At 24.2% G+C, this 19529-nt stretch overlaps 1 protein-coding gene across 1 annotated transcript; it reads left to right on the top strand.

Moving 5' to 3' along the window:
- Nucleotides 1–11803: 11803 nt before the first annotated feature.
- LOC122716652 lies at nt 11804–15193 on the top strand. The gene is made up of 4 exons (XM_043939941.1): nt 11804–11891; nt 12565–12763; nt 13971–14198; nt 14623–15193. Exons 1-4 carry the CDS (start codon nt 11804–11806, stop codon nt 15191–15193), a joined length of 1086 nt encoding a protein of 361 aa, XP_043795876.1.
- The last annotated feature ends 4336 nt before the right edge of the window (nt 15194–19529 follow it).

Genomic DNA, 19529 nt, shown 5'->3' with positions numbered 1-19529 from the left:
TAGAAATATAATTCTATTCTAATATAATTATATAAATTATAGAAATTAAAGTTTTAAAATAGTTTGTATTCAAATATTTATTCGATATTTTTTTATGCTCACGCAGAGTAAAAAGAGCAAAAAATGAAAAAAAGACAGAGATAGGATAAAAATTGTGGCATCAGCGCTATCTAGAGTGTCGTAGATGAAACAAACAAAATAATCATAACAGATAGCGCGGATATTTAATTCCTATTTTACTTTATTTTATTTATTTGTTTTATTAATTTTTTATCAAAGACATCAATGTCTAATTTAAAGCAAAGCAAGGATAATACTATCGATATCTCGTTTTTTATTTAAAAAAAAGTCCAAGAGCAAAAATGCTATTAGTAAGAATCATTTGCATGGTTGACAGTGATATGAAAAAACGAGTCACACGAAAAACTAATAACGAACTGTAAGAATAAATTAAAGAAGAAATTAAAAAACGATTCAATTAAGTATAAAATTGAGAAATTTGAGATGAAAATATAGAAAATGAAATTACAAAACATTAAGATATTAAAACTATACATGAAAAAGTAAAGGAATTGAGATTTTCATTAATCGTTTTAAATTAGAGAATGTATCTTGGATACGCATATGTATTCACAAACTTAATCTAACTGAACTTAATCTAATTAATATAAATTAATTCTAATTAATATAATTTATTAATTTATTTCACTAATATCTGAGATCCAATCTATGTTCTAATTGATCAAAATAAAAAGATCAAATTAAAAAGAATAACGCAACGTTTAGACTGGACTGCAGATGTGCGTAGTTCTTGGCTTGCCATCGCTTTTCAAAAACTATTATTTTTTAATTTATAATTAATGAAATTTATTTAAACTTAAAATATTTTAAAAATTTGAAGAAAAATATGTAACATAAAATTTTGGAAAAAGAAAATAAATGAAAAGCGATACCAATTACCTGGTCTCACCGACGAGGAGGTGACTACGTATCGAGACCCAAATAACAAAAAATATAATAAAAATTAATTATTTAAATATATTTATATTACAGATAAATAAATGAATAAATCTATAAATAAATAGAAAATAAACGAATAAATAAAAGAAAGTATAAATTAATAATTAAAAATATAAAAAAGTGAATAAATAAATAAATGAAATTAATAATTAAAAAATAAATAAGAAATAAAAATATAAATGAATAAATAAATGTATAAATATGTGATAAATATGAATAAATAAATATGTATAAATATGTAATTAAAGAAATAAATAAACCAAAAAATAAATGTTTAAATTAATGAATATGTAAATGAAACAATAAATATTAATAAAAAATTAAAATAAATAAATATTAAATATTATATATTAAAAATTATATATAAATATAAATATTATATATATAATTTATGAAAACAATATTAAATGTTCGTTGAAAATAAATATTAAAAAAAATTTTTTAAATATTGAAAATTTATTGCTATATTATAAAAATTTAATTAATGTATTATAATTGCGACCTATATGTTACGAAGCTCTGTTAAAAATGATTGCTTTCGCATGATTTATGTAGTATTTATAAACGATCGACGTAACTGTCGATTTACGAAAGTCGACGAAAACATACGGTCTTTATCGATTGTATTAAAATCGAATTTTTGAATATAATGGTTAATAATTTATCAATTTTTAGATTTTTATTATTAATTAATAAATCTGGTGATTTATTACAATGCTATATATAATAATTAATATTGTAATTTTTCTTTTTGCAAATGATTTTATCAAATTATAAAACTTTTATTATTAAAAATAATATATTTTTTCAAATTATATAATAATGAATTTAATATATAAATAGATTTATAAATTATTTCATTAGATCATTTTATTTATAACTAGAAATTAGAATTAAATATCATAACATTAATTTATTTTATATTCAAATGTTCGTTTGAATTTTTCAATATTTATAGCTAATCATGCGTTAAGAATAAAATAAAGAGAGCAAATAATAAGTAAAAGATAGAGATAGGATAAAAATTAAGGAATTAGCGCCATCTTTAGAGTTCCGCAAAGAAAACAAATAAAATACTCAAGAGATGGCGCTGAAAGTCGATTCTTTACTTTATTTTTATCTTATTGTTTGCATCCTTTTCTATATTTAACTAATTTGTAGTACTTTAGAGATGGCGCTAATTGCTAAATTTTTATTATCTCTGTCTTTGTTTCATTATTTCCTGTCCTTATTTAACTTATATCGAATGATCACAGAGAAGATATTCGAACGAATACGTATTTAAATATGAAATATTTACATTTTTTATAATTATTAATTTTAATTTCTAATCTAATGAATACTAATATAATGATGTTTATAAACTTGTTCATTCATTAAATTTATTCAAAATCATTAATTTTATTCAAAATCATTCTTATAAATAATAATTATTTAATAATTTTATATAACTATTTACAAAAAAAATACATTTATTAATTTTATTGATTTTAAAATTTAAATAAATAAGAAATAATTTATTTCTATTTATTTTTAATTAATAAATTTTTTTTTCCATTATTTTACTTTCCATGAAAATAAATATGTAAAATATTGTTTCGTATAGAATTAGTAGATTATACAATTAGTTTAAAATTTAATTTAAATTTTATCTTCAAGTTTAGCTTTCCATAATGATTCTCCTTTTTTCCTATTCTTCGTTTCACACTATGAGAAATTTGAATATTTATCAAAAGAGAAATTTATTTGAAAAGTAATAAATTTTTATATAAAGAAAATAATAAATGAAATATGATTAAGATGATTTTCTAATTTGCTATCTTCTCATTTTGAAAAGATAATCAATATCTATTATTTGATATATTACTTGATAAATGAATTAAGAATTTTTACATATTTATAAGATTTTTTGTTTACGATATAATCTTCATTTTGATTTCTAAAATCAAAAAATGTGAGTTCAGATTTTTAACTTTTCAAAATGTACTGTTAGATTGCAGATGTACTATTACAACAATATTGTATTTTACATATTATTAATTATTAAGATATTAAAATATATAAATACAAATATATGAAATATATAATTCTTAATGAAAAAATATAATTTTAAAAAAAAAATTTTAATTATACCACAGATTAGTTTTTTGCATTCAACGTATTATTTGAATATTATTTACTTTTAATTTTTCTGATTGCATAAAATTATTTTATATATACATAAAATGTAAAATGTAAAATGTAAATGTGTTGTTTTATGATAGATTACCTTCAGATGTCAATTATATATAGTGCAACACTAATAGTAATTGTTTTGCATTATTTCTTCAAGGTTTATCCATAATTAATCAATTTTGTTATTTTATATATTTTAATTTTATACATGCATTTCTATTTGTTACATTAATTATTTATAGAAAATATATTAAATAAGATAAAATTCTTTTTTATCGATAATTTAAATTAATATACTGAATATTTTTATACATATATTAATTATTTTCAGAAACGTGGAAGAACTTGAAAGATTGGATAAAATAACGATAACTGTATGAACTTTTCACTTTTTATAAATATAAAACAATGAACGTCATATCTTAGGAAGAACTTAATTACACAAAGCCAGGAATAAAATAAATCCATAAGAAAATCCTCTTATCGTTCTTTCATTCCTTCTTCTCGATATCATCCTATCCAGGTTCTCATACTTACTTTTGGATTATATTTTTCTCCATGTAGAATGATAATTATACAATCTCTTACAAATCTATTATTTTGTTAAGTAACTAATATATCCAATATAATATTCTATGATATATAGCTAATATATTATAATATATACATATGTGAATAGAACAATAGAATACATATTATGTATTATGTATACGGATATTCATTTTTTTAAATCATCTGATAATGTTATGCATTTTCTGACAAACATCTTTCATAATTCTTAAATGAACAATTAACGCGTATTCAGCCGAACGATTTTTTTTTTTCAACAATCAATGATTTTATTGGTCTCTAGCTAGACAGGCCTCCGATACATGATATTGTAGCAATCTTATTTGAATTGATAATACGCGAGAAAAAAAAATAATGACACGCCCATAGGTGTGAACGATTCACATGATTGCCAATCGATAATTACCAAAGGTGATGATCTTCATCTGTTACCTTGAATTATATTAATTCAATTTTTTTTTATTCCAATTTCATACCAATCAGTATTTTGTAATTATAATCTTATTTTTTAATCCTTAACATTAGAATAAAATTTTAAACAATATTAATTTTTACATAAAAATGTAAATAGTATTCTGACGTATCGTGATATAGAATAATTAAAGTAAATATGCATAATGATGTTTTTTTTGATTGTTTTCTCGATATGTATTTAAATCATTTTTTTTTTTTTGTAAGTTAAGTATTATATTGCAATCTTAATAAATATTTACGAAATTTATACATATTATTAATGCTGCACAATGTTATGCATTAAATATTTATCAAACGTATGATGATTTGTAATATTTAAATTTATTATTTCTTATTATTTAATGAAATATTAATGGATAGTTTTTAGTTTTAATGAAATTTTATAAGTGTATACAATGAGTATAATGGAATCTAAATGGAAAATATTGAGTAATTTTTTGGAAAATCAATACTGAAAGCTTCAATTTATATATGTACATTTTCAATTTTTTAAATATAATTTTATAATAGTATGATATAGAATAATTTTTTTAATTTCAAATTAAAATTTTGAATTAAAAATGTTTAGAATTTAATATTAAATAAAAGAAAAATTACTAGGCAAATTTTTATTTAAAATTTGATTTCACTTCCCATAAAAAACTTATTCCATGTGTAATCTATTATTAGATTATTATTAATCTATTATTATTCTACATATGCTCATTAAAATATGAATTTTTTTTAATTTTAATTGTCAAATATTCAATTTCAACACTATTTACAAAACTAATTATCAATTCACTTATTAAACTCAACAGAATATAATGATTTTTATAAATACTTCACAAACTTACTTCAGAATAACTTAATCAGAATCACTTACTGTGTAAGAGCTTGAAAAGTAGGTTAGCCACGTGACCAGAAAGTGATTCAAGATCTCGGAAAGAGGGTGAAAACGAATGGATGAAATTATATCCGAAAAATTGCAAAGATGTTAAACTTTCAATAAAAAAAAAGATCAAGAAATCATTGCAATATAAAATTATTCCAACAATTAACTTTTTCATTTTTCATGTTTCTTATTCATGTTTTTTATTTTTTGTTTCTCATTTGAATCACATTTAACACATTAACAAAACTGTTAATATTGTCAATTCAGTTTAATTTAATCCAAGTTAATCTTACCTCCGTATTAAAGTGATATTGTCATTGAATGAGATACTTTCGTTATTCTGCAGTTGTATTGTAAAAATAAACATGCAATGTAAATGTGTTCGTTCGTCACGCCTCTAAACGTAGAATGAAATCGAGGATAATAAATTACTAGCACGTGAGAGAACTTCACACTTGGGAAGAACAGACGGGTTTATGATGGATATCGTTAAAACCATATCCCTGTTTTATGCGGAACGTGTTTCTATATGGTGATTTAGAAGAGAAACAATGGCGCATAACTTAAAAGTGTTTAACAATTAACCATCGATATAAATTTTAATTTTACACACGATGATTAATCGAATTAATAGTTAAAATTACAATGGTGTATATTACTCATGGTATATCGAATAAATCTGAATGAATTATTCAATTTCTTTATTTTAATCGTGATGAGTCATAAACAGTTAATGATAATCTTTTTTATAATATATCGTTCATGAATGAAATGATTGTGGAGAATCATCAAAATTAAAATCCATAACAAAATATATTCTATATAATATACTGATAATATACTGTACGATTTTCAATATTTCTTGAGTCTAACGCAATATATTCAAATTATACATATTTTTATCAATTTCTTTTACAAATTTGATCAATTCACATGAAAAATGTTTTATATGCTGAATTTTAATTTAATCACAAAAGTCTATCATATTAGATAAGAAATAAATGAATAAAAAATATCAAGTTTTGCTATATTTAAAAAAATACTCAAAAAATAATAATTTCCGACATTCTTGTTAACTGTATCGTATATATTAATCTTTCTTTATAGTAAGTGAATCAAATTTGGCATATAATCGTATGATTTTCTTTTTTTGCTTTGAGATATATAATTTTGAGGTTAGTCTATTAAAATCATATTCATTTTGTCACAGAGTATATTTGCAAAGTATAAAAGTAAGTAAAATATAGCAAAATAAATTCAACGTATTGGCATACTGGCAATCAGATAAAAATCTAGCCTTGCATCGCAGGTGTGGTCTAGTAGTATAATTTTTACATTGATTTCACGGTGTTGCCGCGATATGAGTAACGACGACTTTATCGGTCGATTCTCGCCCGTTCACGAATAATAATTCGAAAATTGTGCACGGTAACATTCAAGTTCCCTATATGCAAAACACTCTATCTTTCTTCCTTCTTCCCTTTTTCTTTTTTTTCTTTCATCACTTTTTTTTTAACCTTTAATCGCATGATTTAATTAATTATATTGATACCAATCCGTAAAACAGATCATAATTCAAATTGACTAAACACGTGCGATTGGCCAAAAAACATTTATGAAGATAAAGTAACGATAGAAAATTAGACTTGTCTAAAAAGTTTTCCAGCAATATCGTAAATATTTGGAGAAAAGAAGGATATCTCGTGGCGCAATAATATTGCCCTTGTTCTAGATCGTTTCTTTGAACAGTCTATGTTCAACCTCGAGCAAAAGTGGAGGCCAAACACTTCGATAGAAGGGGAAAAATATTGTCTACAATGATGAAACTCGTAGCAATTACTAATAATTGAGACCTATACACGTGAAAACATCAAAAAATTGAATGTATAAGTGTATTTATATATAATAACGAGTAATACGAGATAACAAGTTTCATAAACATTGTTTTTCGATTGATTATGAAATTATAACGTGCGTATTCGTGCATATATTAATACTTAATTAATAAACGATTAAATCGATTTATCATATGAGACCGCCTTGTGATTTTAGATATACATATATCCTCCTGCAATTTATTTATCATAAGAATTTAGATATATAGATCCTCCCACTGAAGAATGCATCAGGATAATTATTACATATTGAAAACATCGAGGCCGATGATTATGTAAAGTAGAAACTACTATTTAGCATAAAAAAAACAACCATTTAGATAGAGAAAATAATCGTTAAGATATACACAATATTGCAAATATGTTAATAATAATAATATATAATTCACTGGATAATTTATCATTATAAATTAGATTAGATATTAAATTATTTAGGTGTCAATTATGATGTTTATAGATCACGTTAATTTTTCCATATATATTTATATGAAAGTTATCTTATATTTATGATATTAAAGAATATATAAAACAATAAAGTATTTATTAAAAGCAAAATTTATAATGAATATATATAAATAATATTTACGTTTATTTAATGGAATGTGTACTTTAGAAAATCTAATGATTTAATTTATCCATACCTTGAAATAAGCAATATGCAAATTAAATAGTGAGATACAATTTGCTGATTTATATACGGTTTTTCAATGCAATTTGAATAATTAAATAATTGAATCCAAGTTATAATTAATTCTTTTTTTCCAGATCGCTACTTTTTTGATGCAGTTTTAATAATTTTAATTTAATCTCATCGTTTAGTTTCATTCAATGAAATCATCGAATCATGGAATTATGCATACAGTAATTCACAAAAAAACATTCTAATTCGAATTATCACAGTGAACAATAAATTAAGATACATACATCGAGATTATATAAATTATGCAAATTTATTTTTTTTTTTCACTCAGAAGCTGAAATTGTTTTTTAAAGTTCCGATATATTTTTTTAAGTGTAATCTTATAATGATAGATTAAAAATAAAATTTTAAATATATAAATTTTCAGATTTTAATATTACGTTACTTTATTGTAAAAAAAATATATAAATGAGATTATATTTAAATGTGAAAAAATATTAAAACTAAAATTTTTATTTTAAATGAAGTAAATCTATCGCATGATAAAATTAACAATAAATCTTCTATCGATCATTGATCGATATGGTAATGATTGTCATTTTCCTCATTGTTTTTTTTTTCTTTTTTTTTTTTTCACAAGCGTACCCACTTTCGTATCGAAAGATTATGCAAAGATTTCGACAATCATACAGCTTTGTTTTGTGTAACACGAAAACTTAAGAAATAATTAAGACGTTCAATGATTCATCGAAGTTGGTTGATGGATCACCTCAGACATTCGGCTTTCTATTCATAACGATTTGTGTTGATGAATTTGTAGAGAAAACGTCGGTTCGTAATTTAAAGAAGAGAAACGAATTTATCCTTAACGAAAATTTAATATTTGAATAAAAAATTGAAATTTTTACGAATTTATTAAAATTAATAAATTGAAAATGAAAAATTAAAAGATTAAAAAATTTATCATTTTCAAAATTAAGAAATTTTATAGATATTTTGGAAATTTAAAATTTTCAAATGTAATATGTAAATTCAGAAAAATTGTTAAAAATTTAATAATTTCTAAATTTATAGTTTTAAAATTAAAAAGTTGAATATTTTTGAAGTTCAACAATTTTTGAAAATTCAAAGATTTAAAAATAAAATTCTCGAAAACTTTAGAAAATGTAGAAACGCTATCCGTACGTCTAGTCCTTGGCATAAACGTAGATATATAGAGCATAAATCAAGGACTTTTTACACTTAGAAAGCCTGCACGGTTATTTTTTGTAATTCATAATAACCGTATCGTTAATTATTATCTCTATTTTTTTAATTACCTTCATTAAAAGCCAATAGCGTGGAAAGAATATAAGTTAAATTTAAAAAATTATTTTATTATTATACATATTATACTTTCCGAATATATTTTTTTCTTATATATTCTCCAATCTTGTAATCTTTATATTATTTCACATAATACACTAATTTGCATATCAATATCAATATACTTTGAAAATTTCGAAGAAAATGATAATTGTTCGTTTGCATTGATTAATAAAAGCATTTTATAATTTTAACATACATAACAATGATACTAAATCAATAAGATTATAATTTACTGAATTTAATTTAAAATTACGAAATTTCATATTTTACTAGATCTGAGAAGAAACTTGTTCCTTACAACCTTTTATATCCAATTATCGTTTGTAAAATAATCAAACATTTACTGAAATCACTTGAAAACAATATATTTTATATTTCAAATATTAGATCTTCATTTCAAATAATAATGCCAAAAATCTAAAACTGGCTCAAATACTCATTCAACTTTTTTTGCCAAATATTAGCGAAGGATTAAAAAAGGAAATGAAAATGAGGTGGAAGAAACGAAGAATAAGAATAATATAATTACATCACTATCGTTCGCTTCCGTTGGTACAATTCCCTTTCATCACCTCTCATTGTGTATCTTATCACGATAACTACGTTCTATAAAAATTATCTCCTTTTCCAGTGCATAAATCTGAACTTTGAAAGCGAAGTCTACCGTTTCTCGATACGCCTTGTGTTAAAGGCACGATCGTGCTAATTATCGCTCCACGTGCCAGTTTTCTGTCAATATTATCCGGTATCGAATCATAGACACGATCCAAAGTGAAAAGCATACAAGGATTTTTAAATGGATAAAATTCGTTCTTCGATTTCAAACTTGACCTCAAGCTCAAACGAAACAATGGGTGGTCTTTTGTACCATTCTCTCGACTCGAGATAAAATCATGAATGTTGAGGATAAAAGTTCGATGACATTGATGAATAATTTAAGAATTGAAAGAGGGAAAGAGATAGATTAGAATTTATTGAAAATTGAAAAATTTATAATTTTAGGCTACTGATATAAAATATATTATGGGATTATATAGGATTTCTACAATTCAATAACTTTTAATTAATAATTAATGATATCATATGTTGCTGTAGAAAAAACTTTAAAGCAGAAGTATGATTGTGTGAATTTGTATAAATTTTATTTGTGTGAAAGAATTTGATCTAGAAATAGAAAGGTGAATTTGAAATGAAGTAATTAAGGGCATATTTAAAATGAATTATTAAACTCATATTTCTTCTACTACTTTTAACGTCACAATCCTATTCAACAGATTGAACAATCTCTTTGAAAGTAACTTATTAATCTAAGTAAATATTAAAGTACACCGTATAATTTACATGCATTATGTACCGATATCTATAAAAAAGATGACTTAAGATACTAAGATCATTTCATTTCATACACATATGTATGTAAACAAGCTATACATTTTTTATTCATTTTTATCACACGAGTTGTGCAAAAGTTTGATTAATTAAGAAACATATTGTACTTATTATCATGCCACGTAACATTGTATAATATTTAATCAAAATAAAATAATTTGCATTTTAAATTTCATATATTTTTTTCTTATTTACAATTGCGCCAATTACCGTAATTGATAAACAATCTCAAACGTTAATGATCGTTGAAATGTTCATTGATTCGTCGAAAATTTCCAGAGATTTCGATCAAGAACTTAATGTTGTGAATTAAATGCAAATTTATTTATGTTTTCTTTCCATGAATTTCTAATGAATTTTTTTTTCCACATGTTATGTTTTCTTTGTATAATCCTCCATAATGAGTGATATTTGTTTCGTAAGTAATATGGACTTCAACTATAATGTCATATAGTTAATTGTACAATGGATATGAAAAATATTTGCGTATGATTATATTTAACTTAAAATATTTTAGTATTTACGTATTAATAAATTTGATTCAAACGTATCATATTTTTTCATCATTTAATAATATTTTCATCATTAATATTTCACATTAATCAAAATACGATTCATTTGGAAAATAAGAGTTCAAATAACAATTTATAATTATCGTATAGGATGAGTCATCAAAATTCTGCCATTTTAAATTATTTATATATAAACTACATAAGTTACATAAAACATATGTTTTAAACAGAAGTTATATGATATCAAGTTGCAATCATTATTTTAAATGACTAATAGTAAAATAGAAAATGTTCACATGATTTTAAAGAATTTTAATTTATGATCGTTCGATGTTAAGTTATAAAACAATCAATTCTACTTTATAAAAAATTGAAGAATAATCTTTATTCTCGTTCTTATCTTCGATTGACTGACAGTTTGATCAACAAAAGTAATCAATATCAAATCATTTTTTATTATTCACATTAAAATTTCTAAATATAATAATAAATCAATGAATAAAAAATTAAAATCACATCTTGTTACATTTGTCGAACGATGATTATCAATGATTATCTAACATTGCAAAATACAAATTAAAAATCGCTATATAAGAATTAAACGTCTTTTGTTAAGCATGAAAAATTATAATCAACCATTTGAAGAATTAAATCTTTATAAGTTCTTCATCTAAAAAAAAAGGATTACATATTTTTGTTATACCTCTTTATATCGTATAATTTTCGTATACAAAGTTTATCTGCGTGCTGTTTGATGTCTATATATTACACATATTTCATAATATTTATGAATTCGACATTGTCTCTTTCGACTGATAATCATAGAATCCCCTGTTGTCGTGTCATTTATCGGAGAGTGATTCGTGCTTGAAGGAACGTTAACATAATGATCGCGATTTTGGGAGCTTTGTTAGCTTTCGGTGTCATAGTGACTTATATTGGACCATACTGTAAAAAATTATGCATACAACATGGTAAGCATCGTTTTGTGTTCCATTTTATATGTGAAAATCTGTACTCAAAAAAAAAAAAAGAAAATGAGATACAAATCAAATCCAAAATGATATCATTAAAATCAATATTATAATTTATTATTTTTAATTAATTGATTTATAATTGTGCAAAATATTTTTTATTATGAATTTGTTCATAATACATGATTTAAGGATTATTTCTATAATGTGTCAATTAGAAATCGATAATGTTATCAGCTTGGTCGTTATTTTTAATTGTTCATTATTATGTATAATTATGAGAGAAGATTTAGGTAATATTAAAATTATAAAAATTGTTTGTATAATTAAATTCTATATTATTTATATTTATAACTTGTCTCTCGTAAATTAATGGAAAAATTAATAATATTGGAACCAAAATTAATAATAATATTAACAAATAAGGGAAAGAAATTAATAAATCATTTTTTTTTAAATAATTGTTTGTGATTATATCGTGATCTAAAAAATATTAACGAATCAAAAAAGAAAATCCTCTTTATTATTAGAAAAAAATTAAAATTTGATATTTAACAAAAATATTTCGATATTTAACAAAAAAAATCAATGATCATTTGTAAAAATATTATTAAAAAGTCGTGAAATATTGATTTATTCGATGGGGGAAAAAAAAGCAAGATTAATTTTTTAGATAGAAATAAATCAACGGACAGCGAATCAACTTTGGCGCGCTTCATATTTAAAGAAGAAACTTTAAATAGAAATGCATCTGATAATGAGAACAAACGTTTTATCGATTCGAACGAAGATAAGAGGTCGAAACAGATTGTGCAAGAGAGAGAACAGGAACAACAAATCTTAAAAATAATATTACCTCACAATCGAAACAGGTAATACCGTAAGTACTTATTCAATCATTAAGCAATTAGATTTTAGTCTATAGATTGTTAAGTCTATAAATCTTCATTAGTTTTTTGAATTAATTTGACATTAAATTTGTACATTGAAAATTTTATATTTATATTTTCGAAAAAATAATAAAACTAGTTTATTTTATAGTAATTAAATTAAGATTATTAAAAAATATAAAAAGAATGGAATTGGAATATCATATTAAACTTTGATTGTTAGTTAAAATGGTATAACACAGGATTCGATTAGTTACTTCAATTAGAATATATATTTATTATAATGTTCAAAGCATATTTCAAAATATTTTGCAATAATAAAATTTAAATATTCTCGACCAATAATTGATAAAAATAATTTTTCTTTTATATAATGCTATCATATTATCATATTATTATGTTATCAATAGATTATTCTCATATATAACGATATACGTACGAAACATTCAAAAGCATAAATTATTATATAAAATGTTTGAAATGAAGGCTATATTATATAAAACAATATATATAAAAACTAATTATAGATACACTCGAGATAATTTATCATTCAAAGTAATTATTCTTAAAACTGTAATGTAAACAAAAAACATATCTTAAAAAAATATTCACAGAATTGTCGATTCAATCATTATCAAAAGTGTAATTATTTCGTGATTATTGAATTAATCATGACCATCGTTATGATTATAACTTTGATTATTTCTCTTATTTATCTTTTTAATACAATTATTACTGATTATTTAATTATTTAATAATCATACGATTTCACATTAATCATAATCTTCAATCAATCATTAACTCTGATTCATCGTAACAAGCGTACAAGCACGAAATAAGTTGACTGAGAGTTAAATTACACGTTATATTGTTTATTGTATCTTTGTACGTATTATAAAACAGATAAGACAAAGTCTTAACTAGAATTATCAAATCGTATCAAATCGACTATTATTATTATTTTTTGCAATTACTATAGATATATAATAAGTATATTTGCTTTTGGCAAAATTAATATTAATTTCTATTCACGTAGAAACATTGCATGTATCTAATTATGTCCATAATAGTTGCTGTTTATTCATAATATTTTTAGGCAAATATTACAGATTTGTTAAACTAAAAAAAAAAAAATCTTCAAATGTAACAACAAGAAATTTGTATTGCTTAATCTGACAAAATGTTGCAGGAAATGGTATTGGTCACCTAAATTGGAAAATCAATTAAACATTGCCGGTTCTTGCTCGAAGAGATATCAAATCTATGAGAATCCTAAATCGAATAGCTCTTCTGTCTCTCCCAACGACAAATCTTCACAACATTCTCCCAATCAAGACAATTCGATCGATGAAAATTCCAAGAAGTCTATTGTCGTAGAAAAATTGAAGAATTTCAAGAACACGTTGATTTGTTCGAGGTTAATAATTTATAATTTATAAGCCGAAGATTTTAATAAATCGTTCTGAAACTTAATCCAATATTTTCAACCAATATATTATTAACCAATCTTAATTAAATTTTAATTTGATGAATAGTTAATTTTTTTGCTAATCTTTATAAGATTTCATTCATTGCTTCAATAACAATTTTTGATTTTTAATAAAAATTAATTTCGTAACATCGAAACAATTCTTTCTTCATATTTAAAATAATATTGTGAAAAAATATATAATAATTTAAAAAAAAATAAATAAATATACATTGACTCTTAATTATCTAAGAAAATCGAAAACTTGATTTTTTATTATATCTCTTGTATCAAAAACTCTAACGATTTATTATCATCCGTTGTTTCCAATTCATATTATCCACCATCTTAGACACATTGCAAAAATTTCCAGATCAGAGAAAGACGCGCAAAACATTCCTACGAGGGTTGGAAATCAGCTCTCTCCACTCGCGTATTCGACGATGCTGAGGAAGAGGCGACTTGTCGACGCATCCACGTCGACAAGAATAAGCGCGAAAAATCGTAACGAAGCTCGCCAAGAAGAAATCGGGGAAAATTCGAAGCGATCGCCGAAAGCAATCTGCGACATAACGATCAGGGATATAAGGATGGACGAGTCGGAGGTGTTGGATTTCATCGAGTGCAAAGGGATATCGACGTCCGTTGTAAAGACCAACGAGACCTCGATTATTTCCATCGGTTTTCACCGTCAGCAATCCAGCAACGAAACGTCTCGTAGGGACACATCCTTTTACGAATGCCTCGGGATGAATTTCTTCAAAAGTTTTCGTCAAAGGTTCGAGGATTCGTCCATTTTTAAATTCGAATCGCGGAGAAGATCGATTCCTCGTATTCAAATCTCCGATTACTCGAGGATGCAGAACGATTCGGGGCAGGAATCCTCGGACAAAATATTTCCACGAATAAATGTTTCGGATGAATTTGTGGAAAAATTAAAGTAACGATGATGGAGAATCGTTGTAAATCATATTCTCCGAAAATGGCTTAAGAAGAAAACAAAAAAAATCTCTTTATTGTTTAAACTTTCTAAATTACTAGATTATAGAAATAGAATATTTAATTGATACCGATCAATTGAAAGTTTAAATAACGAGAGATGTTATTTATGCTGACTTGACTTTTGAAATCCTCGAATAATAATAAGATTACGATATCCAGAATTTTTAAGAAGACGTCTAATCGATAAAATAATTTATTTTCGGTTCTGCGAATCAGAATAAGAATCTCGGTTAAGATTCTTAATTCTGTTTCCAATACTGAGAATTATTTTTTTTTATCTCTATACCTGTAATTATCCTTAGTGATTATTAATTTCTGTATAATCAGGTTGAATACCAGAAATTAAGGAAAAGACATATATTGTTATATTTTTTATACATATACATGTACAATATATAATTTATACGATAATTTTATTTTCTTAGAAAGATGAGTAATGGTAATTTCTTTTTAACGTAGCATTCTATTGATTCGATGATTTCGAAACTTTTTAAAATTGACCATACAATGCATGTGTCATATGAATATATTGTTAGTATACAGTATTGCCGTATAAATCTTACTAGATAATTTTATTTCATAATGATAAAAGTAAATAGATGCGTTTAATTATAACATTACATATATTTTTTATAATTAATTATACGTGTGAATATCTTTCTTTCACGTCGATATATTTTTTATATATAATGTTATGTATCTTATGAAATAATTTTTTATCCCTTATGTTAATATTCAAGTATCCCTTTTATCTGAAATAAAATTAAAAATTTTTTATTTCTTTGTCAAATAATCTTCGAATTCGTTGTTATTTGACATCGATTATCGATTTATTTTTTTAAATTTAAAATTTTATTACTAAAAAAATATTATTAAATTCAAAAATCTTAAGTGTTAACATGAGATGATTTTATAAACATTTTTTAATTGAATGGCAACAAAATATACTACTCAAAATTGTCAACATATTTCTTTTTCTTTTACATTTTCAAACCCATATATTTTTTTAAAATATTCATAACGATGAAATAATTTTAATTATTTTTCTATTTCAATTATCTATTTCAATTAAGTATATTTATTGAAATATCTGAAAAGTCAACAAAATTACAAAAAATAGAAAAAGAAAATTTTATAATATAGCTTTAAAAATAATTCCTCTCTTAGATTATTACACATACTTAGAAACACTTGTATCACTTCAATTATGGACAGAGAGACAAAGCACTATAACTTTCAATAATTATCATTTTAAAACAAATTTAACATCCGTGTAACTTCTCTTTTCGGTATCTTGATCGGATCAATCCACGATTCTATTCACCGTGCTCATTGACACGATCAGATAATGGCGGACAACGAACGATCGAAAAACGAATTCTATTTCGCACAGCACCGTGAACATTAGTTCATTCTTTAAGTCGACGTTCAATTACACCAACACAATTACACCAATCAGATAAGGATCGAGCTGAAACTGAAACAAATCGCGATTTTACTTTCTGAAAAGGGGATTTCTTTTTTTTTTTTTTTTTCTTTTTTCATCGAATATTCGACGAATGATTTTTTTCCTCCTAGTTTATATATCTAATAATTCCGCAGAAAACAATCTTTTTAAATTACAATTAATTACACGATACATCGCATCATTGTCAACAAGATTTAAATCGATCTATACTCCGTTACGCAATCGACAATCCCCTCCCTTCTAGCAATTCATGTAAAATAATTGTTATGATATCGCATACGAATAACACAGAGTCGTAGTAGAATGAATAGAAGAAATCATATCTGCATACAGATCACGGTATAATTAAACGTCGATAATTGATAATTCATTCAAATTGTTCGTCGATGCAGAACCCGATGCATTTTGTCGTGGCCGCTTTTTTCTTTTTTTTTTTTTTTTGCTCGTTCAACATTTTATTACGCCACGAAATTTTTATTTTCAAGTTCGCGCGTGTTTTTTCTTTTTTTTTTTATCGCGATCGATCGTACGTCACGCGTAATAAATTGTTTTTAACAATGTATCCGGTATCCTTCGTGAATTAACCGTTGTTAACAATTAACTAAACGTGATCCACGGAAAACGTAAGGGATGATCGACGATTATACGATTGGAAGAGGAGGGGGGGATCGATACGACCTTAAAGTTCGATTTCTGTACAATTTCTGGTCTAGGGATAGGATGATTTTTCTTGGATAATGATCCCTGATCGCGTTAAATGCCTCGGGTGATCACCTGTTTCGTGACTACAGCGCGAGTGATTCATTTAACTCGTTTTTTCACTTAACTTCCAGGAAGGAAATATTGAATACCGAGTAATGTATATTCATTTGCATGGCGAAGGATAGCTATTCGTATACGATTTGTATATTTGTTTATTTTATCGTATTAGAACGTGTATCTCTGAATTTGTTATTTTGAAAAAATGTTTTGATACAATATTAAAAGTTATTTTAATATAACAGTATTAATAAGTATTCTACGAGTAATACAAATTTTCTCTGTTCATTTTCTATTTTGAAAAGAGATTGACATGTAATAATGTATTTTTAAGAGTTCGAATGTTAATATAATTGTACATATTATATTGTAAACACGTGGAATCATTTTTTTAAAAGTAAACTTATTTCTTAAAAAAATAAACTTATTTCGAATAAATCTTTCGATTTATCAATGCTTTTCTTCTAAATTTGATAACGTAAAACAGCTGCATTATATTCTGAGTAACATGGCCACGATATTAATGTTATTTCCGCAATGTTCTCAGAAGGACATACTTAACTGAAACTCATTATTTGACGTTTCTTTTTCTTTATAACATTGTAATTGCACGTTTCAATGATATTTCCTTATTAATTCGCAATAGAACAATTTACGTATTTTACGAACAAATTCACGTTGATGAAAGTAACGATGATTATTGATAAATATATTTGAATGAAATAATCTATGAATATAAGCTTAACGAAACTTGTATTCTCTTACTTTCTTGTCATTTATTTATATTTTTATCTCACGATTGAATAATTAGCAAATAACCATAACAGAGAATAATAATCTTGCACAATATTTGTAATAATTACTCAATAATTAACTTTTCAAATTTTCCAAAACAACAAGAAATAATTTCGAATCAGTTTTCGAGCAGATCTATTTCTAAAATGGAATTAAAAATATTACATTTCAAGAATAATTAAAATATTCTTGATCAATATCCATTAATAAAAATAGTTTTTTTTTCTTTTTTGATATAACAACCTATTATCTTTTTCAACTTCTCTATTAAGAGATTATTTTTATATGGAATAGAAATATTAAATTCATATTACTTTCGCTTCGTATTATTTGATATTAAATAAAATTGTATTTCGATTTCTGAATGAATTTCTTATCCCTTATTAAAAAAAAAAAAAAAAATGTCTGAAACAAAGATACGATCAATCTGAAATAAAATCTTGCCGATAATTCGTCTGATAATAATTCGTATTGAACCTGTTGATCGGTAACAACTAAAATGTTGCGCAACTGATTTATTTTCTCATAACGATCGATAAGAATAAAATGTCGTGACAATCCATTATATCTCGATATTTTCTCTTTCTTTCTTTTCCTTCGATTGGCGCACGTGATTTCGAGACAATCTGGCCATGGATCTTATCCAGCTGCGCGAACCACTTGCGAACCTTGAATTCTTTTATCCTTATTAGACGTTCGATCTTCCAAATGAGGATACCACCTATCTACATCTTGCTCATTCATTTGAAAAAAATCGTTCTTTGAACGGTTCATGTGTCATTATATCGTTTGAAAAAAGACGTAATCGCGTAGCATATGATAGATGATGAAAATTGTAAAATTAAGTTTAATGAAAAAAATATTTTGATCGTAGAATCCGAAATTTTTTATTTTTGGAAAAGTTATTTCTCTCTTTTTTTATAGCATGAATTAAAATGATCAAGTTATCCATACATAACATCATCGTTAAATCATCATCAAAATTCACGAGCAAAAATAATAATGAGCTTTGATTTTTAAAACTCAAGTTAATGAACAATAACAATAATCTCATTTTGAAAATATTAAATTCTTCGTTATGTTCTATATATATGGATATACTGAATCGAGAATACAAATTTTAAATAACTAAATTTAAAGATTTGTAAATAGTTTTTATATAATATTAAAAATAATTAACAATGGAGTGCAAGAAGAACGATATCCGTTCAATTGTTATAATTACGAAATGCGTGTAATAATTAGAATGAATAGAA

This window comes from Apis laboriosa, unplaced genomic scaffold, assembly GCF_014066325.1.
Source record: "Apis laboriosa isolate Shangri-la unplaced genomic scaffold, ASM1406632v1 scaffold47_cov149, whole genome shotgun sequence".
In the NCBI taxonomy this organism is placed as follows: domain Eukaryota; kingdom Metazoa; phylum Arthropoda; class Insecta; order Hymenoptera; family Apidae; genus Apis; species Apis laboriosa.
Note: the sequence above shows the minus strand (reverse complement) of the source record. Positions and strands in the feature narration are given on the sequence as shown.

Coding starts and splice junctions, on each gene's coding strand:
- LOC122716652 (XM_043939941.1), top strand. CDS start 11,804: ATGATCGCGATTTTGGGAGCTTTGTTAGCTTTCGGTGTCATAGTGACT. Junction 11,892..12,564: donor AAAATTATGCATACAACATG/GTAAGCATCGTT, acceptor TTAATTTTTTAG/ATAGAAATAAATCAACGGAC. Junction 12,764..13,970: donor TTACCTCACAATCGAAACAG/GTAATACCGTAA, acceptor AAAATGTTGCAG/GAAATGGTATTGGTCACCTA.